Here is a 24,546-nt window from a genome sequence, read left to right as displayed (position 1 = left end):
TGTACCAATGGCGAAGGACAAGGAATTCCAATAGATCAGCTATTACGTAAAACCTTCGATAAGTAATAAACTACAATAGCGCTCATCTGTAGTAGGAGTAGAAGAGACTAATTGTAAACATGCCAATATGAGAGTATCAATATGGTCCATCCCGTCTAATATCACAATCCCTGCTGCGATAATTTGGATCGGAAGGTATAAGAGCTATCGGCTGTTTGCTTTACATTGCTTGTTCAGATAAATCAGCACTCCTCTTCCCTTATCCTGCTAATTATACAAAAACTTTTCCAAAACAAACGTTAACCTTTAACATCACTCATTTTCTCAATAAACGGTTATACTGTCATTCATTTCATCCAATATGTCATCATTGAAGGTTTGTAAATTATTTTTTAATATATTATTCAAATATTTTCATTCATTTTATCTTTGATTATTCGAAAAAAAGGTAGAAAAGGCCAAGGAATGCTAGGGAATTTTGATGATGAAATATCTCAATTGGTAACGTTTACGTTTAAAATATATGAAAAGTATCGGAACAAAGCTGATATAATTTCTTCGTTACTTCTGATACACAAGAATTTTGAATTTGGATTCTGGACAAAGTTACCATGTTGTGATTCCTGAATCTTAGAAAGGAAATAAAGTCTGATGAATATGCAAAGGATCACATAAGTCTGAAATGACTAAGTACAGCTGTCTATCTTTGTAATTCAACTTGGATACGCAAAAGTGGATGGCAGAAGACCATGATTAGCTTTTTGTTGGCTTTCTGATTGGCTTTTTGTGTCAAATCACCAATAAGGCGCAGTCAGTCCAGAATATGAAAGCATTTTCGTTTTCCTTTATTTCATCCTCGACGAGAGTTATTGGACTAAGTCCAAATATACTTGGAAACATTTCATTTGGAAATAATGCTAATCTTTCTGGACAGCCTGCAAGGGAGCCTATAGGATCAGTATTGGGAGAGGATAGGACCAATATTGGAAAGATATCAGTGGAATAAAATTTTCATTTAATATTTGAAGTGCTTTATGAATTGAATTACTAGTTTGGTTCCCAACAGAGAATGTGCTTTTACAGCTTATCACTTATTTTTAAAGAGAAGTCAATTTTATCAGGACTTCTTGAAAATTGTTAAACCTGCTATGGATTCTCTCCCATTCATCCACTGAAGTTAATTTATTTCAGTAATAAATGAAATTTCTTCCTTTCTCTCTCTCTTTTTCCAATGGCTTTTTTTTATGCCTACGAGCCAAGAACATCAGTACCGTTGTGTCCACTGATCTGATCTTCGATCAGGCATTTGCATAGAAAGAAATCGACAATATTTTTGCCTGCTTTTGCAATTGCTAAAATAAATCAGTTCAGTCAGTTGTTGATCCAATCTTCCAATCTTTCTCTTTCTTCTATCCTTCGAAAAAATGATTTTTACCACGGGAAGAATGAGATTAACATTTTTTGATTGTTCAACTGGTTTCTTCTCACTCTTCAACTCTATTCTTTTCAATTCCATTTTTTTTTACTCTCAGCGAAATTTCTATGCGAACCATTTTTTGGTATCATTTACGACGGGGCATAACATCTGTATAAATTGTGCTGTATTGATGACTCGAATAGATACATCAAATAACGAAAGAAAAATGTACCTTCTTTTCTCAGTTTTGATGTTATATTTTAGCTTCTTAGTTTTTCTTTTTTTTTAAAGTTTTTTTTTTGTTGTTGTTTTATTTATCTTTTTTTTCTGATTACGGTAAAAGTCCATTACTATTATATCAATTTCCAACTTCTACTAAGAATGCTCAGAATTTTGCCAGAGTTTTGCAAATGTAACTAATATGCAATTATATTTCACATTTAAATTAAAATTTAAATCTATTTTTGAATACCTTTCAATCGTTAGCGGATATTTGGATGCAAATCATAAAACCAGAAGTGCCATGGTGACGTGACGTGCAGATACGTGTCTGCACGCAATACACGAACTATGAGGAAATACATTCCACGTAGATTTCTGTTTATTCGATGTAAACTAAACGAATCGGTCTGATAGGATTACTACTAAAACTGTTGCAGATGGTTGCAAAGCGGATGTAAACAACGTGTTGTTGTTATTGTTGGGATGTGCAGTACAGGGCGAACAGCGTGGTAAATTCATTGAACGTATCAAACGTATGGAAAACGAACTCCAAACGGCACTCGTAAATCAAATTAAAAAGGTTATCAGATTTTTACATATTGTAAATATAACAGTGAAGAAGTGGACATTCACTTGAATGATCACTCGTCACCTTTAATAGAGTGGTCATTTTTGTTATTACAACGAGAATAGCACTTATTAAAGCAAAAATAAAAAGAAAAATGTTATTCATAAGGTAAACGTCATCTGTGGAAGTCAAATTATCAACGGTAATGGCAATTGAGGCTAACATTTATATGTTTTTTCAAAAATTTACATCCCAAATAAAACAAGTGTGCAAGTGACCATTCTGCACTCAGAATTGGAAGTACATATTTCATCATCAATATGACCTATCTGATTGCATTTGAGAAAAAAATTGTAAGTAGCTAGCACCCGTTCTTTTTGTGAGAAAGAGTTGTGGTTTCGAACAACAAGTCATTTGTCTTGTTTCGCATATTTTGGGATAGCTGATCGGTCTAGCTTGGTTAATAATGTTCCAGAAGATCGAGAATGCACATATTTACCGTTCCTGTTGTCAGAGATACAGTTTGTCAATCTAGATGAAATTTTAAAAACTTCAAAGCAATTTTCAATTTGTTTATTTCTCCTACTATATCTTTAATCCAAACAGTGCAAAAAAGAGTGTAACATTTTGCAAGGCCGTTAAATTTGATCTTTTGCTCGAAAATATCCTGCAAAGTGATTAATTTTGTTCCTCTTTTTTCTTCGCTAGAAAAAAAAGCAAAGTTTTTTCGGGACGTATCGTTCAGGAAATTCACAGTTTCATTACTTATAAGCCACTGAGTATCGCAAAAGTTTTAAATTTTAGTTGAAAGATGATACCTTTGCAATTAATCAACATTTTTTAAGAAATATTCAAGTGCGGACAAAATATTAAAAAAAGACCTTTAAATATGAAAATTTTTCAAGGAATATTTAAATTATGAACAGTCAGCCTTAGTAGCAGAAAGATTATAAAACTGTCGAAATTGTTGTTGAACAACTGGAAAAATTTGACTGTTCGGGAATTGCTTTCAAGACCAGGTCAATGAATCCATGATCCATGAACTACCTGAATTTGTGATGAATATCTCATGGATATTATGCATCGGTTCCTAATTCTATGACTTTATTTAACACAGCCACACATCCAAACAATGTTCCAGGTAGCAGAAGAAGGTGACTGTGTACTTAATGTTCAGGCCTTAGAGCTGGTCCCAGAGGACGAGCAAAAAACAGCGATATTGGCCCATCTTGAAAGTGTGATGCAAGAACGTGATAGGTACGCCAATCGATTGTACGAAATATCCAGTGAGCGAGTTAGTTTTGTTTCTCAAATTTTAATTAAAATTAGAGCAGTTTTTACTTTCCATTCTCTTATTTTTCATTTCGAAAAAGCAAGAAGTATAACTGAGAATGGAAGGAATGAATAATATGTTTATTCTATTTCCTATTACTTCCGTGAACAAATAATGCTTTGAATGCTTAGTATGTTATAAGTTGTTTTTCAACTTCTATTCAATTGCGGAAGTGTCATTCATCTTTAGATTCCTTTTTTCTCATCCCAAAGTATTAGTTCTATCGCAGGAAAGCGATGAAAACAGTACGACCACTGGTTCTTCATCAGTATCCAGTGAAATGACCAGAAGGACAAAACTGTCGGGAAACAGATGTGGTATACAGTATTCTTGTTTTTGGACATATAACGACTTTTTCATCGATCTTTGTTTCTGCATCATTTTCGAACCATTCGGTATTTTCTAAAATTGTTTGAAACTTCCAGAAGATCGTATTCCGTCACCGTGTACAATGGAAAGACATACCAATGTTGAACTTACATCCGCTAAAGCCGAACTCCGCAAGCTAAGAAATATGATGTAAGAACTACGTTTATATAAAAGTGTTAATTCAGAATTTATTCCACAATGCTTCACGCGAAACATCTGAAATGAAGTGCTTAAGAGTTAAAGTGTGTTCTACGTAGGGATATTTGTTGAAATGTGATGTTTTTATGATCGAGTGGGAACACCCGCACTGATCAGAGTTCGGGTCTTACCTGTGTCCTAAGCAGTAATAATTATATCCTGTTATATTGCTTATACATTGAAAACAACAGATCCATCAAATTTTTGCTACCGTATTTCCCCGAAAATAAGTCATCCCCTGAAAGTAACCCTAACACATTTCTTTGTTTTTTTTTTGGGGAGAGAGTGGAGGGAATAATGTGAGACCCTGTATTATTTCCGGTACACTGTTAAAAATGAGAAGGGAATTTATGTAAATGTAGAAATCTTAATTGAAATCTCTTACTTCATTTTAATTTCAATTCCAATTCAAAACATTCCCCATGAATGCAGATAAAAGAATTTCTAACAAAATGGAATAATTATTTGAACAGTCGGGTACGTTAAAACGAAATTTTGCGAGAGGACATTTGTAATCGGTTGTGCTATTTTAGAAGAAGTTCAATATCAAAGCTGCTAATTGTTCGTCTCATTAATTTATAGTCAAATAAAAATGCGACCATAAATAGAATAATGTTTTAGAAGAAGGAGAAAATACTCTTACTAGCTATTTAAACGCAAAAAAGCTTTCAATTATCTGTTCCAACCTGTATGGGTTCGCTTTCCTGTTTACGTAATGGATTCTCTATTTTGAAATAATAATTTTACATGGGACTTTTACTGGTCCTGCCAGGAGAATCGCCAAAAGCGTTCAAGTAAGTAAAATTTTCACACGCATGATTAATAATTAGGATCAAGAGTATGAGCGATAGTTATTGTTTGTAATTTGCAGGGAGGAACGAGAGGAGATGATTGCAGAACTGAAAGATGAAGCGGAAACTCGTGAATTAGATATTCTGAAGTTACAGCAGGAACGACTGGAACTTGTTAAAGATGCTCGTGCAGCGAAGGACTATCGTGATGAGCTTGAATGTCTACAGCATAAGGTCAGCTGCTATAGGGCGTAATCTTAAAATGTGTTGTAATTATTTCATTAATTTCGATCGGGCCATTTCTAAATCTTTTATATCGCCCTTTCTTAATTTCCCTACCATCTAATTTTCTGCATAATCTGGACTAATTACATAAGTCTTCATTAATAAAATCGTTTGAGCACTTGTCCATTTCGAATAAGCATATGTCTGGTTGTTAAATGATCGAATTTCAACAATTTGTAGCTTCAATTTGTGGTTTTCAGTTGGCAGATTATGACAAGTTAGAAGCTGATAACGTTAAACTGAAGGAGAAACTATCAGACCTAGATTTTTTCAAATCTCGAGTAATGGTACGCTTCTTTCCAACACTGCATTAAAAATCTTCATTAACTTTCTAAAATTTTTCTTCCAAGCGTAATATTTCAGTTTTGAATACTTATTTATTTCTAGATCAAATCAACTCAACTTTGTCTCTGTTATCTTATGCTCTATTTCTCAAAATTTAAAATTCTAGGATAAATTTGAACTAATTCCTTGTCAAATTTTAATACATCCATCGTTCCATAGATTTTTGGTCATTTAATTTCTTTATTCAATTTTATTCATCTCACATCATTGCAGACGATATTTTTTCAGCAATTAAAAGAAGAGAATGAGGTAATGCAAGAATCATGTTCGATACTGGAGGATCAACTTGAACAATGTCAACGGAAAGTATCAAATCACATAGATCTAGAAACAAAGTTGGCTGATTATCAAGATCAAATAAAACAGTATCTTTTCGAAATCACTAAGGTTTACTTTTGTTAGGAAAGAAAAAGTCCATATGAATAAGATTACAAATAGATCTCTTTGACTTTAACATACTCCAATGTGAAAAATTTCAAAAAATTTTTTCATAATTTTGTACTTTTTTGTTTTATTTGAGGATCGTGAGAAAATGGAACATTTGTTGGTGGAGAATGGTCGTCTGGAAAGGGAACTGAAAAGTGAGCAGCAAAAGAGTTTGGCCTTAGAACGAAAAATAGAATGCATGAATGAGGATCAACATAATTCACGAGAAGATTTCGGATCCTTGGGTAGTCAAATAGCTGACGATGACAAGAAACGAATTCTGGAACTGGAATTAGAAAATAGGAAATTGAGGACGAAACTCGAGAATTTCAAGTGAAAAATTTTTGAGTATCTTCCCTAATTGAAAGACATTGTTTTCAGTCTGATGATTTTATCTAAATTAATCTGTTCGAGTTTTGTATTTGAAGTCTCTATAATGTAAGGCTCAATGAGAAAAGTCGAGTATATAAATTGCTAAACAGAAGTTGCATTATTCGTCCATAAATCGGAAATGATAAAAAGCTTGCGGGATAGATTTGGGAGGCATCATCATGCCGAAATTTTATTTGGATGAAATCTTGTAAATGATAGTCGAGAAATTTTTGCTAACTGAGAAGCAAAAGATCCTTGACCGGGAGCTTCTTAGTTAGCCTCACATAACAAACTGAAATATTTCCAATACTTTTGTGTTTAGTAATTGCGAAGAATCGAATGAAATTCACGCTAAATTGTTACGAACTGAAATAGAACTGTCGGAAAAAAAGGAAGAATGCGGAATGTTAGGTCGACAAGTTCAGGAATTTCAAATGACTTTATCACAAGTTACTTCACAATACCAGAAGGTATTTCTCTTGGCTTTTTTACGTCTTAAATTAAGGATAGACGGATGTAGCGATTTCATCAGATTGAATCCTTGCATCAAAGTTTTAAGAGACTTGGATTTGTAGAAATAAAGATTACGAAATGTTCATGCTATATATATGTTGCCAAAAAGCAAAGACTAAGGTTGTTTGCAGCGAATCATTTTTGTAATGAGATAAGCCTTACGTTGCTGTTAGGGTTCAACGTGTACAAATGGGATTATTTCATACTTTTTCATTCTGTCCAAGAAATCTTAAATAGTCTAGTCGACACAGTATTTTTTAAATTGCTTTAATTGGTTTATGCTTTTATTCTTATCTTGCAAGAAATTTATAGACTTCCGATCTATGCAATGCATTGGTAATGGAACGAGATTTAGCACAACAGAATTTGCAGGAGGCAAGGAAGAAATTTTCCGACTTTCAAAATGATTTTCAACATGAACAGAAAAGTGGTCTTAGTAAAGCGGTTTGTAAATTGATGAATTTTTAAAGTCAAAGTTTCAACTTCAACTGAGGAGGCTGAATGCACTAAGAATTTATGTGCACGTCTTCTCCTTCTTCATCAAATCCTTATAGGGAGTAAATAACTGTAAAAAAGATTTTAGTCTCGTTAGCAGAAAATATAGTGTTTAAGAAAGGATTTTGCAGATTTCGGAGTTGCAAGAAACTCTAAAAGCCAGAGAACAGCTAATCAGCTGCTTACGAGAAGCGAAAATTCAAGCAGATGAAGAGCTTAGAAAAGCACTCGAAAAAGAACAATTATCAGCAACTGATATGGAGAAGTTGAGAAATAGATTGAAAGAGACAGAGCAAACTGCGCACAATTCAGAAAAGCAGAAGAAATTGTTGGAAAATGAGTGGAACGTCCAAAAGGTTTCGTGTGTTTTCTTACATTCTCTAGAATTGTCCAACTATCAGTTATCATCATTAATTTCTTAAATAATGCTAACCAATTACCTTCACTGTAATTCCTATATCAGTAGTAGCGGCAATGTGTTAATAATGAAATGCGCATAAGTACCACTAGTAATAGTATCAATGACCCGTGATAAAATAGGATTAACCGATTTCATAAACTTTTGTGTTTATGAAATGAGCAACAGTAAAATCATCCAAGATAACAATCTATTTTGGTGGTCCTAAGGGCTATTTGAATATTTGCAAATTCTTTTTCAGTTTAATGGTACTTTCACAAATATCAATTTTCTTCTTAATTCTTATATTTCATTCATTCTTCATTACGTTTCTTTTAGGATTGAATTCGATTTTGCAAAATTTTGAATTCAGGCAATCAATGAACGACTTGAAGAGCGCATTGAAGAGAATAGGCTGCAGGTGATGAATATGGAAAATATCCAGAAAAAGCTAGAAGCTTGTGAAAGAACAGTGTTAGAAAGCCGAAGTCGAGTAAACGAACTGGAAAGTGAAAATAGACAGCTTAATCAACAGGTATTTTTCTGCGATTGTTATTTGACAGTTTCAAATCCATTAAAAAGTCCTTTTTAAACTGAAAATTGAAATTTCAAGTTAAAATTAACTGAAAAGTTTTTCATTGCTATTTTCAGCTAATTCTTTTTATTCTTCCCAAGAGATTCCATAAAACTGATTATTATTATTACATCCTAGAACTGTAGAAAACCCTACAGAAGTCATTGAAATCCGAAATTCATCGTAAAGTTTGGATTCCATAGAATTTAATGTGTACTTCAATACTTATTCAAATTCATCCGAAAACAGATATCAAAATTTAATGATCCTTGAAGGAAATCTAATGTTACTGAAGAAATCTCAGTTTTTATCTTAGCTCATAAGTGTATTTAACAATAATGTTATCAAGTTCGAAATATGAAATCAAGTTACTTCATTTACAGCTTCAGTTGGAACTCAAAAAGATGGATCGTTTGCGGGAAGATTTGGTAGCTGCGAAATTACGATGTAGTGATCTGATATCACGATTACGTTCCATCTGTGTATCAATTCAGTTGAATGGTGGTAAATGTGAGGTACAAATGATGCAGTCCACTGATGATGATGGTGATGGTGATGACGATGAGAGGATTATCACAATCATCGACGATGTTATCATGAAGGCACTCACAGCTGCAAGACGCGAAGCTGATGCTTTAAGGTTGCAGCAGCATACTCAAATCGTTGAGTTAAATGATCTTAAGGAGGATATCGAGCGATTGAGGTTTGTAGTGAAGTGCTTTTGTCCGAGATTTAGAAATCATTATCAAACTTTGCAGCAAAATACTTTCGATGTACACCACGCAAACTTCTTCGGAGGATTCAGCAGTTTACTTAAGGACTCACATTTGTGTTAGATACTGAAGACAGATGCTGATCAACCTCAATTTTTCTTGACTGAATGCATTTCTCCCAGCTAGATCTCCTGTCAATCCCTCTAATGTGATTTTTTATTTAATAATGGTTTGTCCGTAGGTTTAGAGTAATCAAGGTTAATTACATTTTCATCTTTGCAGAACTTTCTCTCATTTATGCCCTTTGCTTTGACCTTTTTTCACTTTTAAAGAGTTTTAGAGATATATTCTATAACTTTTCGTTCTTTTAATTCACATCTACTAATCAAAAATCTTTGCGGTCGCAAAACGCATACTTAATATTTACTGAAAATTTAATTATTATCGTATTATTGTGATACCATTCAATGCTCAGTTTGCTTGAATTATTTTTGGTTAATTTCTTTTTCATTGAATAATATTAATTGTTCTGCTTGCAAATTAAATTGCAAATTAATAAATTGCAAATTAAATTCAAAAAAACTCATATTTGAATTATTTAAATGAAATATGCTGAAAAAAAGAAAACAAAACTAATTATCACTGGATATACTGCGTAAAATTTATTCTAAAATCAAAATGTTGCTCCTGGAACCATTCTTCCACAGTTTTCTGACCGATGGCTAGTAATACTGTTTACAATTCCTTAAGGTCAATGAATAGTGTGACCGTTGTTGTTTACTATTGTTGTTAACTGAAAACATAGGTCTCGTTGCAATATCACTTATATTTCAACTACAACTCACCATTAATTGGTGCTGCATTTCTTTTAATTTTATTACAGTTAACATCTCCACATAGGTATCACTAGTTTTAAGAGGATTAAATGGAAGAAGATTAAAGCAGATGATCCAAATGGAAGCTTCTCCACTGTATACCTATTTAATTCTATTCATCTTGTTATCAAATCCTCATTGACTGGTCACTATCTTCATGGGTTCGTCGATTTAATCGTATCATCTCAACTATACTTCACTTTTACTACTTATCCTCATTTCTTCTTAGGCCGCTTTTTATCTCTGCCAAAAATTTTCCTTTCTAATTGGATATGCCAGTTATGCTGTCATCTCTCCGTATACTTGTTCATTCCTTTCTGCTTATTTTTTGTTTTTGTTTTTTTTTTCCCCAGGCCATCATTTGTCTCAGCCTCTACCTCATAATTAGCGTGGTTGTGAGTTTCCTTTTAATCAAAATTCAAACTTTCTAAAACAGAATTTTCATCGCTTAGTGCTCTGACAAGATTTCTAAACCACCAACATATCTTTGATTACTTTTCACGTATACTTCTGTATAAATAACACTCAATGGTGCTGTATTGATAATTGATAGTTATTTAATGATCAGGTATGTGCTTTGTATCAGTGTACTTTCCATCTTTGTCCTTCAAACATCAACACAAATTATTCCGCCCACACGTCCATTTACTGTTTACTTTGACCTTCTGCACAAAACCACCGTAATCAGTAAATCATTATCTCATGCATTCATCAGCAACTCTACCACACTACATATTATCATTCCCATTTTTGTTCATTAGAGTGATTAAATTTGAGCTGTTCAATATCCAGATTTGACTAAATTCTATTTTCTTCCACTATCATTGATAAATGAATATCCATCTGGCTCAATCCTTATGACCATTTATGCCATCTTCTATCACTTAATTCTTCCCATTTGGAAGCTACGAAATTTGACGAGCCCATTAATTGGTAACTTCCTAATTTACGAAACAAAGGAGAAACAGATGAGAGTTATGATGTCATGTCTGTCAACTCTTGAATGAATGGGTTTATCTCATTTATAAAGCATTCAAAGTTATACTTTTCTTCTACCACGACACTTTTAAACATGAGCTATTGTAATAGCCCAATTTTTATATTGTTTACAACTGTTATCATCAAGTAAATATACTAAAGGTTATCAGTAAATAAATTTTCAGACGATCGGAGAGTAATCTGAATGAAAGCGACGATCGTTTGTGCCAACTGACTACAGAGAACAGAAATATCAAAGAACAGGTATGCATTTTGACTTATAACGTCAAACTATAAAGACTGATAGATTCAGTATCGGAAAAGGATTTTGGAATTTGCAATTACAGGTATTTCTTCTGCAAGAACGAATTCGTGAAATGCAACAAGAAAATTCACTGAAGTGTAGTGAAGTAAAATCATTGAAACGGGAACTGGAGGAGTTGCAACAAAGCGCCGTAAGTTATTTACACATATTTCAGTCACACAACTTTTTTTTCACTTGTAGCATATAGTATATCGTTATACTTTAATTTGATTTATAATTTATAACGTGCAACTTAGAATTGCAATTAACTGAATCCAAAATCTTGGCGGTCATTTACATAATGAAATGACAGATGACGTCTAATATCTTGAAAGTAATTTTCCAAACGTTGTTCTTTTTTAATTTATAGTTTATTCATGGAATCTTATTCAGATGAGCATATCTCTTCCTCTCTTTCCAACACAATTCGTATATTGTCAGAAGTGTTTTGTAATTCTTTGCCAAATATTAATAGTTGGAAACTTCAGCAAGTTAAAAGAAACAAAAGAATCATTAAGAAATATAAGGGAATGGAGCCTTATAAGGTTCACATACACATATACATTTTAAATCATTTGATCAATTAAATGCATAATGGGACTGGTTGACCTTTATCAGAGTCTTTACGAAACCAATAGTAATACAGCTGTGTGAAAAAGATAGAGTTAGTAATAGCGGTGATTGTGCCTCTGCAATGACTTTTCTCTCCCTGAACTTCTTCACAAGTCATTATAATGTTGGTGAGAATAATCGCTACTGTATACTACTATCGTTTTTAATGATCTATGAAGAAGTTCATGCTTTATCAACGTTATCAATATATCTGTCATTATTGTATAATTACAACTATTTTTATCACTATTTACTTTTTTATCATAAAACCTCGAGAACACTTATACATTTAAACATCCATTGACATCTACCTTTCTGTTTTTACTTTTCTTTTTTTTTTTTAAATAAATAGTCGCTATTGAAATTTTATTTTCGTTCTTGTAAATTCCAGACAAGCCGAAGTAAACTTCACACTGAACTTGCTAAACTTCAAGTTTCCGTACGGAATCTCCAACTTCAGGTTTGTCTATGCTATTTTGACTATAATCATCAAAAATATCAGAAAAATGCCAAAAAAAAAAATCACTAAAATTTTTAAAACTATCAGAATTTGATTTATTGCAGGAAGAGCTGTTAAGACAGGACAATGCAGAAATGCAAAAACAACTTCAAATTTATGAGGAAGATAAATTAGCCACGAAAACTGATTTCGTAAATTTTAACTCCTTCAAATTTGCCCATGTTTACGATTTTCTGTTCAATTTCTACTTTGAATGTTTTTCCTTATACCTTCTTGAGATTATGCCTCATTAGACCATTTCAGAAAATTCCTCGTTGTTATTGTGTTTAGATGTCATTCGAAGCGGAAAAAAAATTCAATTTTCAGGAATCGCTGCAATCAATGCATAATGCACTTCTGATGGATCATGATCGTCTGCAAACATTGCACGACATGCTTAGTGCTGATTATGATCGTGCCAAATATGATAACACGCTATTAAATATTAAACTAAAAAATCATAAAGTATACTTCTTCTGAGTGATAAAATCTGAGAGTTTTTCGCAATTCTAATTTTTCAATATGCTTAAGGAAAGTTTGAAGGAAAACTTGTTTTACCTTTTAATATTCCTTTACAATTATAGGGAACTACCGAGGAAGTTTTGAACGAACGTCGACAGTTCGAGGAATTGAAGTTAAAACTAGCAGAGGAACGCGAACGACACGACCGTGAAGTACAAATTATGCGAAGTGACATGATGGCGCTACGTAATAATTATGAACAAATACGGTAGGTGACAGTTAGCTAAAAAACTTCCAAAGTCAAATTTAAATTTATTGCTCATTTCAAAATCGGATTTTGCAGGAAAGATAATATTTCTTTGGTGCATAATGCACAACTCAATGAGGACGAGTTACGGAAGCTTCGATTTGCTGAGCAAAATCATCGCGCAATTAGTGCACGTTTGACAGCTCAAATTGATGATTTACAGCAAAAGCTACAGGCTCAGAATTTAGAAATTACAGAATTACTTCAGAAAATTGAGGTACAGATAGAACTTACGGTCAAGCTTCTTTTTTAATTTTAAATCCTTAAATGATATGAATTCAACACTTCAATGGATTCAAGAGATAATGGAATTTATGATTAGTAATAAATTTATTATTATAGGGAGAAATTAAAGACACATGAGCAAGATTACCTGCTATTGCCATTTTCAGTTGTTTGCACATCTAAATAAAACGCTGGAGGAAGAAAGTCGCACTTTGGATCGGCAGGTTAATTATCTACTGGCACAAAACCAGGACCTTCTTACCAGAACATTGAGTGACAAGGATCTTTATCATAACACACAAAAAGATTTTCAGGTGCTTCTCAAAATCCTTGCACCTCCTGAAATCTCAGGCTTAACGTGGTTAAGAGCTACAAAAATTGAACAAAAATCTTTGTTAAATCAACATTCGATTAAGAGTGAATACGATGAATTCCGGACCGTTATCTTTCTCCAGCCTTTCTTCTTGGAATTTCAATCATGTTCGAATTTTTTGGCAATCTGTTATAAAGCAAAATTTGCAGTGTTTTTTGAAGGAGAAAGTTGCCTTACAAGAGGAACTGTCATCATTGAGAAGTTATAAAGAACAATTAGAAGGAAAAATAATGGGACAATGTCATACGTTAGACAACAAAAAAGGAGCAACCAAAGAGAAGCCGACATTTGTGGAAGAAACCGCCAAAGCGCTCATTCCCAAGGCATGTACTAAACATGAAATGATGACGATTTTTTACGTCATAATCTCTTTTGATTAAGAAACGGTTTTTATCAAATCTTGTTTTCAAATATTGACACCTTTCAGCAGTCAATCAGAAACTGGGATACGTATTACTGTCATTTTTTGAATCAGTATCTGGAAACTCAGAACTTTCAAAGGAAGGGAAAACCAAAGTCTCTAACAAAATACTTGGAAGAATTTTCAAAGATAATTTAGTCCCTAACGTCCCCAACTTTTGCTTTTGTCAACCTGATCCTGAATCCATCGATTCTATTGCAGAATCTCGGATCACACTCCAGTAACACCGGCATATTTATTGCTGAAAAGTCTGAAAAGAAGGGTAGTTCTACCGGAGAAAATAACGCTTATCCGGCGGAGGAATCGTTGATGACAACAGCTGCGAAAGGTGATTCGCCGCTTACAACTTCTACACATGGTCAGTTACCGACGAAGTATCAAGATCGCTATATGGAAAAAACCATCCAAGATAATTGCAGCAACAATTCCAGCAATATTTTACATCTTAATTCCAAGAACACTCCAAATGAAGGCCTCACCTTTGCTATTTCGAAAAGTTGTAGTAGTTCTGCTTTAAATGGAGATTCTTATAATAAGATCCATCCAACAGTTTCTCGAACACCTATTAATACTCCCGAGATCGTCCTTCCTTTGAATTCTTTATCCAAGGATCATATTGCAAGACCAAACAGGCCTAGAAGCTTTTATGACAATGTTTGCTAGAAACTCCATTTTTTTTTTACTAGTCGGTACAAATTATTTTATCCTATCTAAATTTGTTCTCTTTTTACAATGACTCTTCTAGTCTTTAAAGAAGTGATGTAACATGAGGGATATCTTTTTTTGTTTCAAAATATCTTCTTAGATATCTTCATCCTTCCATGCTCGTTGCATATTCTATGTTTAGTGTCTATATTCAAATTGTACTATTCTACTCTACATTTTTTTTTATTTGAAGTTAGCGTTTCCATCATACTGATATTTTTAGAATCACGAAAAATCGAGCTGAAGAATTTCTGAATTCTCAGCAATTACAACTCATATTGCACGATATGGAGTTTGATGTTGCATCATGTCGTGTTTCTTTGTCACATTGTCATTTGTTTATATTTGTTTGCTTTGTTTCGTCTGCGCACTTTTAAATCCATTTTCTTGCATGCAAAAATTGTGCACTTATCCGTTACAAAAACACAAAAGCATATTGTCTTAACCCGTACAGCAACACATTGTATGACTATTTAAACGAAAAATAAACAATTGTTTGGGGTCAAGAAGAAGAAAGAATGTGTAGGGTCACCTGGAAATTGAAGCTAATATATTGACCTTAGATTACTGATCCATATCTCTCTTGTACGTATAATATGTGGAAATGCTGATAGTATTCATCGTAGCACTATATTTTTGCATTTATTTATATGCACTAAATTGGATTTAACCACGAGCTAAGTTTAAAGGTCTTTCGTTTAATTCCTGTTGCACTGCCGAATCTATTTCAAGGATTTCGAATTGACTGGTTTAATGAAATTATTTAGAAATTGAAATTAAAATAATAAGCTGGCAAATTTCTCTTCGTTAATACGAGGTGAGAATTGATGTTGTGTTTCCTTTTCGAATTGTTTGTTCGGCAGTTAGTTGTTCGATGTTTGTACGGAAAAAACTTATGCTTTGATTTCCTTACAAACGAGAAATAAAATGATTTGTTAGCGCATGACTTGCTTGCTCACCTATTCATGTCCTGAGGTATTTGTCCGTACGCGATATTCAAAGTTCAAATCAGTTGGCCTTTTTACAACCTTTTTACAAAGTTCAAATCAGTTGGCCTTTCAGCCAAGCATTGTGTCTCATATTTTTTTATTATTGCTACTTTAAATTAGCATTTACCTGGCAAAATCCTGCCGGCTTATTATCCGATCACTTGCAGGTTGACAATGTATTTTTTGTCGCAAGCTCATATGCGGTAAAATTGCTGCATTCTTTAATTTAAAATATTCAGGGTACCCTAAATTTGCTAGCTCATTTCCAACAAATAAAGGAATATATCTTATTTAGGATACTGTTCAGTTCCCGATGACCAACCCTGCAGTTCATCTGACGAATTAGCGCTTATCAATAAGAGCAACAATCTGCGACAGAATGGTAATGGAAATATATATCAATACATATTTTACATATGTTGTATACTGTTTATATCTTTCCTACCTGTAATTAATTTGCCAAAAGAGAGAAAACTTCATGTTGTTCCTATTGTTTCAGGATCACAGGTAAATTCAGACTCCAAGAATGGTTCGATGCACTGTTCTCGGACCTTCATAAGAAATGTCTTCCATGCCGAATATTTATCAATGAGACGTGCTGTTCCCTTCAACGAGCGATCCATTGATGTCATTAATTTGGATGGTAGTGACTTCTACACTCCCTAAACACTTCAGAATAATAACTTGAAGTGAATTTAAAAACTTGTTTTTTTCAGGTTCTGAACGCGGCGTAGATGTGCCTTCCCCAATCCATACCTTACCACCACGTCCACCATCTCGATCAAATTCAGCCGGTCGATCTTCACATAATAGACTATCTCCTCCGATATGTCAACCGAAAAATTGTTCAAAACAACCAGGAGTTAGCAATAAACCACCACCGCCGCCGTATAAGGGACGAGTTATGGTATCTTTCCAAAGCGTTCATTGTATAATCAGAAAAATTATGCGAAAAATAAACTATACGATTTATTTAACCATTCCCTGATATATAAAATCGGAACAATTGTAAGATCGGAATGATTCGTTTATTATTCGCTTTCGGAATTCCAGACGTCTACAAAACAGACTGCTGAATTTTTGCCGAAGGAGACATCAACACCTAAACTAGAACGCAATGAGTCCGGACTGTGTCCAGAAGATAAAAAAAGAAGTGCCATTTGTAATAAGGTGGAGCGGAACGAGAAGACAATAAGCATTTATGAGAATGTTGATCGCAATGACATCTCTCTTGGATCGGAAGTCGGTACTGTATGGTATGAGTATGGATGTGTCTGAGAGTTCCTGGTATTCGTAGTATCGAGTCAGTATCTCAGCATCTTATCCATGTATGTATTTGTAAATCATCTAAATATACGCTTTCATATGGATCATACAAAGGCTAGAAATGAGTAACCGCAAGCTGCAATTTTGCGCTTCTATAATTTGAGTCGGATAAGTTATTTTCTCTTCCACCTCACATTTATTGCTTTTTACTACCTGTTATAATGTCTTATCTACTGTGTTTGTAAATTTCCATTACATTTAAACAGTTAAACTTTAAAATTTGAAATTTTTTCTACATAGAGTCTATTAATTACTTGTTTAAGTTATATGCTTGGAGTCAGTTTTCAAGCAGTTTATTCCGGTTAAACTTATAAATGCTGAATTTTTTGGTCCCCTTATCTTATTTGATTTCAACGCTGTTATGAACATAATTTGCATCGATAGAGAGGAATGCTTTTTGCCTGTTAAAATGTTTAATTATCTATTTGTTCTCCTCGTTTTCTACAAATTTTTTCAAATAGTCTCACAATTCTGTAAAGGAATGAAGGAAACTGAGCCATGATAGACTGCAGTTTTTTATTTTATCCTCAATACTTTCTTGGAATCCTATCAAATTCTTTGCTTAATATTACTTTTCGGCAACATTGCCATACTGATGTATAAAATTTATGCTTATATATATATTATTTTATTATAAGACGAACAATAATAATGAAATGATTGCGTGACTGTCTTGTTTATATGAAAAAATTCATTAATTATCATTGAAAACTAATCAAGTTTTCTGTTCAAATAATTCAGATAAAAACTAAAACGCTGTGCATATCATAAACAATTACAATCTTGACGAATGTTAACTTGATCTCAAAGTCTCGACGAACTTATTGACACAAACCTTATACTAAAAGTGAATCCGGTTGACATAATCTAGGATATAACGATGCATTGCTATTGAATTGCTATAGCATCCCAGTAATTTCTTTGTATTCATTTATTTTCCAATACGTGATCAAATTTCAACATGTGGGTATAAGCTAACATCAGAAGGGAAGAAGATGGCCAGTCAGAATTTTTGAAATTCCAACTGTTGTATTTCGTGAATTCAAAGTTCATTTTATAATCGAGAAGTTGGAGGAGTGGAATCTACAAAATTTGGTTTAATGAAGTTTAGTTCATTTGAAATAATTTAAAAACACCTGATTCATTTGCTTTCTGCTATTTTGACGCTCAAGATTTTTATTAAATTTATGTGAAATTTAGTGGGGAACAACAAAAACAAGAATTTGCAACAAAGCAAATAAAGATTATGATGCATAGGGAAATTGTTCTATTGATCATAGACAAAAAGTTTTAGCTTTCCAGTGCTATACCATTCTTCTTGCTGTTCGAAGATTTGATTTTGCAAGATACATGCAGAAAAAAGGCAGAACAGATGAATTACAAAGAAGATGAAGAATGCTGGAGCAATGTATAGCATATTATCGATCAAGAATTTTTTGATCATTTCAATACAGCCTTCCTGATGGATATCTTCTCGTAAAAACACACTTTTATCATGTAATGCAAGCGGTGATGACTTACGGGCATTCAAACCACAGTACATATTTGAAAGTGAAGCCATTGTTGACTTCGTTTCTTTACAACAAGAAAATGGTACACCACCAGCCTCTAATGATCCGTATGTTCTCAATATGCTTGCATCACTGAAATTTGAATGAAAGTGAAAATCTGCGGCAGAACGTTTGTTGAAGGAGCAATGAAATTGCAGAAAAGATGAGAATGCAATTCTATCTCGTTAATCGTTAATATTTTTTGAAAGGTTTTCCATCTCAAAATTTAATATTCTTTCAGAAAAGTGAATATAGTTATAGTGATAGATATGTATCTTTGTAAAGAAGAACTCTCTTAAAGGATATTATCATCCCGTTGATTTCGTGATATGATTAAGCAACTGTTATGGTTAGAAAGAGTTTTAGGAGTATATTTACCTGAAATAGATGTTATTATTCCAGTCATGAGGTGAGAAAGCACCACAACATTTAGCATTAATTTGTATCCAATCGACCAACAGCTGCAGATCTGGTTCATCACGATACAGTATAATGGTGTCCTCGATCGTCGTCTCTACTACATTCAGTAATGCACGACCAATGAATACAGCCATTATAATTAGCATAAGATAAGTTATTATCATGAAGCCCAACATGCATGTATAAAGCATCAGGTAGAAGCAGTTATCCCGTAAGCTTCCTGAAATTCCATAATTCTCTAGCTAAGTGGTGCAAATGGATATTTATTGTCACCTAAAATTGGTATTTACTCCTAAGAGAGCAAAATAAAAGTAGTCGATAATGCTTAGATTTTCGAGAAATGAGTCGCTGTCAAATGCCAAAGTATCGTTGTAACGATTTCTTGAGAAAATCAACCGAATTAATTTTCATTGCTCCAACCTTCGCTTTTTTCAAATACACAAAGATTTTAGAAAGAAAATTTAAAATCTCATCTTATTTTCAGCATCTTTTCATTTGGACCAGTGATTAGATATAGAATTTATTGTAGACAACTAACCAACAGTTCCGCAGAAGCTGATTATTATGATAATGACACTGGTAAGAAACATAAGAATAGTTGGGTCTAAAAAGAGAGCAGCGTTCTTGGGATCAAACTTCTTTAAACTGAACAATATTCCAAATTTATCTGTTTGGGCCCAAATACCGAGAGCCAGCAATCCGATAGAAAACAGAAGAAGGAGATAGCAAAGCGTAAAAATGCTGTATTTCAGGCACGGATTTACCATCGAAGGCATCACAAAATTTTCATCCCTACCCACTTTCAACACCACATTTTTTCCACCCACAACAAATTTCTGAGATGAACTGTCACCATCACCTACTTTGTCACCCATTTGAAAAGAAACACTTAATTTGAATGCTTTTAGCTTTTCTTAAACATTATTATTATACTCCAGCACTGATTATGCAAATTTTGATATTAAACAGTTGCTATTTTCCGTATGTTTTTCGATCAGGATAATTAATCGATGAAAAGGGAAGGAGAGGAGGAAAAAGAAATGGGATTTTCTTTGTTTTTACCAACTCTTACGAAATGATGCTCCAACCAATTTCTTCAGAAATCATAGCCAAAATGGCGGCAACTTCTTTGATATTTGGTTAGTAATGGTTTAATTAAATCAGTTTTGTTGAATGTGTATTGATGGGTCTCTGAATCAGGAAAAAGAGACAATTTTATGAGCATGAACCATCATTATTGTCCTATCATTCAGGATCAGTGATGCAGCATCTGGAGAATAACCCTTTTCTCTTTATGATACCGCTTCGTTCTCCTGGGAACTCCTGAAACTTGGCAATCGATTTTCAAGCTTATCCAGTTAGGTATCAAATTCTAAGGATATGGCTTAACTAATTTTCATGCTCAATTTGCATATCGCCACATTAACTCGAGGTAAAACATATTAGCAGTGGCGGTGAAAATGTATGCTGAAAAAGAAAAAAGAAAATGCCGTAAAACGTGCATGTCTATTCAACAATGGTCTAGAATGAAGGGATTACTCAGGGAGTATAAAATTTGAGAGGCACAGACGTATGAAGGGGTAATTTAGAGGAAAGATTTAAGGGAGGGTTTGCTATGGCAACCCTTTGATGTTGCCGCCAACTTTCAGATTCAGAAATCCTGAAGAAATCATGAAGCAGAGTAAATATATTTGACAAGAGGAGCGAAACCTCAGTCAATCTGTCGGAGCATGGAAAAGGTTGTGCTGCGCCGCTGTGTCAACCTGCCTTAAAAGCTTGTTGTCCAACAGATCGTCCCGAACAGATAACAGTGATTAATAATTTGTGGTATACAAACTTATCTCTTTTCATTACGATACTTCTCCAGAAACACCGATTTTTGGAATTCCAGAGACACATTTTCTGAAAACCTGCTTTGATTGAATTGGAGCTAGCAGTTTAAGAATTTAAAAAAAAACCGAAAATCTGGAAGTCAAATTCTGGGCAATAAAACAGTGGTGGAGAATTTGCAGATTATTCCAGTTATTCTTCAGGAATTTGAAAATTATTCTTGCGATTGCTTTAAAAGCTTATGTCCTGCATGCGATTATGGCATCATTTGTGCCATCACTTTTCGTATTTTTCTTTCATCTCATTAATAATTGGCCAAAATTTGCCGTCTACATTTTCAACCATTCGGTATGATTTTTCATTTGGTCTTTCTTTAAGTCAACAATTTGTTGTGGAAGATTAACATTTCATTGTAAATTACACTTTTCACAGCTTTCTTTTTTTTTTCTTGCTGACAATCAAGTTTGAAATTAATATTCAATAGTTCATATTTTATAATATCAAGTCTTAGCCTTTTTTTTGGTTGGAAATACCTCATTATGTTATTTGATTATCTCTTCTTTTCTGTTTTGTGTCTCTAAATACTTTAGAAGTAATGTATTTCATAAAATGATTGAATCTTTTCTGAGCTTTTTTAATTTTCTAATATCGCTTTTAGCTCCTTGTTTTTAATTTTTGCTAATTTTGTTAAATTTTTTTAGAAATTCCAAATTCCTACCTATTTTTCTTTTTGAATATTTTGACTATTTCAATTATTATTCATCAAATTCCTCCAATATTGTAATGAAATAATGGTGGTCAGTTTTGCACAGTTTACAACGCTAGTTATGATTTTTAGCTTAATAGACGAATGACCTTCTTTCTGTGATTATTTGGGCGTCTTAATTCTATTAGATCTCCTCTGTTTACTAAATAATTCCTTTCTAAATCGAGTATAATTGCTTTTTAGATAGATAGAACATTAGATGCAATTAGGAGAGCTTCACCACCGAATGAAATAAAACGGTCTTTCCCGGTTATTTGGCTATTTCATGCTTACTCTCAATAAAATCTTAATTAAAATCATTCATATCAAATTTTTTATTCGAAATAACATAAACTTCCATATTATTATTATTATTTTTTGAAATTGGGAATTTGGAAATTATTTTAGACCAGCTCATCTGTGGAAGAACTTATTGAAATTAAATGGAATAGGCTTGGGAAGCTGAAATCTAATGGAAGAAGTAGTGTTTTCGCAAACTCAGCTACCGATTTTCGGAAACATTATGGACTGGTACACTTGTCAGCTTGTTCAAGTTTATTATCAAAATGGCAGAATAGAACGATTCAAAGTTTTGAATGGACAATCTCAGATCAGTACGACCAACAACACTTCTATTGGATCACGCAAGAATGTCAAACATATTGGATCGCTCCAAAACAGGTAATTACACACTATTTTCATTCTATCAGTTACTGAACATTCAAAAAGTGTTCCCATTTGTTTACACTTCTTTCATTTATACCCTAATCACAGCATTTATTTGAAAAGATCACGTTTTATAGTCAAAATATGTCGTGAAGATATCAGCAAAATTTGTGGATCATAAAATTCTCCACGGCGAGACAAGAATCAAAGTTCGAGACTATTGGATAGGAGTAATTGGTGATTCATTTGCTTCTGGAGAGGGTAATCCGGATGTTCCGGCCAATGCACTCGGCAAAACAGTGGCAAAATGGCTTTCGAGTTAGTGCATTTTCTGAAATTTGTAAAATCCATTACACTCTAGCATAATGTGCAACTTTACCACAACAAAATTCCAATTGATTTTAATCCCATATCAAAAATTTTACGATTAAATTCAGAGCTGAAAGAAAAAACTGAACTGTCGAGAAGCAAATCTTGAGAGTTGTGAGTGGAAAAGGTTCACAGTTCAATTCCCCTTGGTTTATTTGCAATGTGTGAAATTGAGACGATCCTAATATATGTAACAATAGTCTGGAAAAGTATGCACGTTTGTGTACTGAATGTTTCCTTTCTAACTTTAGTTTCTTCAACTACTCAATTTTATTGTCACCTTATCATTCCCTCCGGATATCATCTTGTCTCATGCGGAAACTTATTATTACGTTAAAATAATAATCATTATTATGGTTAAGCGCGATTATTATGGTAAAGCGACGATTAAGCGGCGGTTCCTTTGAACCACTCATTTTAATGCATCCCAAGTTAGTGCTTAAGTCTGAACTTCTCCCAGGCTACATATAATAATTGCTTGATACAGTTGGGGTTGCTGGCAGAATAACTTTAGTGACCATATCCAATCGAGTAAAATGTTGCTTACTTGATAAAAAGGAGTAGTAATTTGCGGCAACATCAAAGGATTGGATCAATATAGAGAAGAAACCCTTGAGTCACAGGAAAATTTTGTCACTTTTTTCGATTATCTCTTATATTGGAAGGAAGATTTTCAATTGTTCTGGTTTTTCAGAGTTAAACATTTCGTGAAAACAACCGCTTAAAAAGCAAACCACAAAGAATCGCATAAAATTTAGATATTATTAATTTTCGTAGGGAAAGAACAAAAAGGTACCGCTTTAAGTAATGCCATCATTGCATAAGAAAATGGAAATAGAAGAGGGGAAGGGAAAAGGTTTGAATTCGAAAAAAGCATGTCTCGAATTGATCATTGTCTCCCTCTTGTCAGTCACAGTAAGGAAAAAAAAAACCATAAATCGTTGTAGGGGCCCATGGAGAGACTGAATGGATAGAAATAGTATTGGATATTTAGAATGAAAATTAAAGATGAAGTCAATTTTGTTTCAATTTCTTTCTGGTTTTTGAAAATTTGAAATTAGAGTACTCAATAAGTTTTTGTTAAACATGAAAAGGAAAGAAGCTAATGGCTAACGATGTTGACAGTATTTCATGTTGTGACTTCATTTTTTGTTGTAGATCAATGCCATCGAAGTTCTCGATCCTGGGCCTATAAAGTGTACGAACAGGTGAGTAGTGCAATTGTAGAGCAAAGTGCGGTACATTTCACCTACTTGCCATGTACTGGAGCATCTGTTGACAATGGAATTCTTGTTCTCTTTAATAGTACATCACAAATCAATGTCCTGGAGCAAATAACACATATAAGGTTACGATATCTTTTGTTGCTTTTGTTGTTTAATTTGAAAAATGCTTCTTTTTCACTAATTTTCACAAAGAATTTAGTTAAGTGTAACATTTGCTTCAAATAAAGTTTAATCTCTGGTTGCTTCATTCTCTCTGAATGTCTTTTATTTTAGAATAGAATTTTGCAACATAACAAGCGGAAATGAGTCAAAGGTATGCTAAAGTTTGGAGTAAAAGAAAGTGGACTAAAGGTGAGGAAATTTTAGAGGCACTGGTCCAGATCTGCTGATGATGTCAGTTGGCGGTAATGACATCGGATATTCAGAAATATTGTCCACTCTAATTGGAGGTCCAACAGGTCCTCTGTTCTCCACGATTGATATGCGCTTCTTCTACACATCGTATCAGCTAGATCGAGTTGCAAAAGCTATTCAAAAGTTGAAACCAAACCAGGTTGCATTCATTAGACTTTGAAATATGCGATCAGTTCATAAACTGAGGATATCCTTGCAATGTCATCCGCTTTGTATAATGCTGTCTGCTATG

General features: G+C 33.5%; 3 protein-coding genes across 3 annotated transcripts; 2 read left to right on the top strand and 1 right to left on the bottom strand.

Moving 5' to 3' along the window:
• Positions 1 to 1,987: 1,987 nt before the first annotated feature.
• Positions 1,988 to 17,046, top strand: LOAG_00027 (hypothetical protein; the record flags this gene model as incomplete). Its single annotated transcript, XM_020445323.1, has 29 exons — positions 1,988 to 2,006; positions 2,077 to 2,219; positions 3,349 to 3,501; positions 3,770 to 3,857; positions 3,966 to 4,059; positions 4,979 to 5,132; positions 5,384 to 5,470; positions 5,757 to 5,915; positions 6,049 to 6,287; positions 6,649 to 6,796; positions 7,152 to 7,283; positions 7,466 to 7,690; positions 8,105 to 8,266; positions 8,689 to 9,008; positions 11,057 to 11,135; positions 11,219 to 11,326; positions 12,179 to 12,247; positions 12,352 to 12,438; positions 12,614 to 12,751; positions 12,871 to 13,016; positions 13,092 to 13,272; positions 13,448 to 13,594; positions 13,803 to 13,976; positions 14,276 to 14,448; positions 15,003 to 15,101; positions 16,047 to 16,150; positions 16,268 to 16,411; positions 16,485 to 16,675; positions 16,822 to 17,046. 29 exons carry the CDS (start codon positions 1,988 to 1,990, stop codon positions 17,044 to 17,046), a joined length of 4,188 nt encoding a protein of 1,395 aa, XP_020304195.1.
• A 1,315-nt stretch (positions 17,047 to 18,361) lies between these two features.
• On the bottom strand, positions 18,362 to 19,939 carry LOAG_00026 (transmembrane 4 superfamily member 9; the record flags this gene model as incomplete). The annotated part of the gene is made up of 3 exons (XM_003135567.1): positions 18,362 to 18,737; positions 19,023 to 19,284; positions 19,603 to 19,939. 3 exons carry the CDS (start codon positions 19,937 to 19,939, stop codon positions 18,362 to 18,364), a joined length of 975 nt encoding a protein of 324 aa, XP_003135615.1.
• Positions 19,940 to 21,152: 1,213 nt separating this feature from the next.
• LOAG_00025 (hypothetical protein) lies at positions 21,153 to 24,474 on the top strand (the record flags this gene model as incomplete). Its single annotated transcript, XM_003135566.1, has 6 exons — positions 21,153 to 21,242; positions 21,844 to 21,909; positions 22,048 to 22,320; positions 22,443 to 22,623; positions 23,833 to 24,022; positions 24,267 to 24,474. 6 exons carry the CDS (start codon positions 21,153 to 21,155, stop codon positions 24,472 to 24,474), a joined length of 1,008 nt encoding a protein of 335 aa, XP_003135614.1.
• Between the last annotated feature and the right edge of the window lie 72 nt (positions 24,475 to 24,546).

The sequence above is a fragment of the Loa loa genome, assembly GCF_000183805.2.
Source record: "Loa loa unplaced genomic scaffold supercont3.1, whole genome shotgun sequence".
Classification (NCBI taxonomy): Eukaryota; Metazoa; Nematoda; class Chromadorea; order Rhabditida; family Onchocercidae; genus Loa; species Loa loa.
Note: the sequence above shows the minus strand (reverse complement) of the source record. Positions and strands in the feature narration are given on the sequence as shown.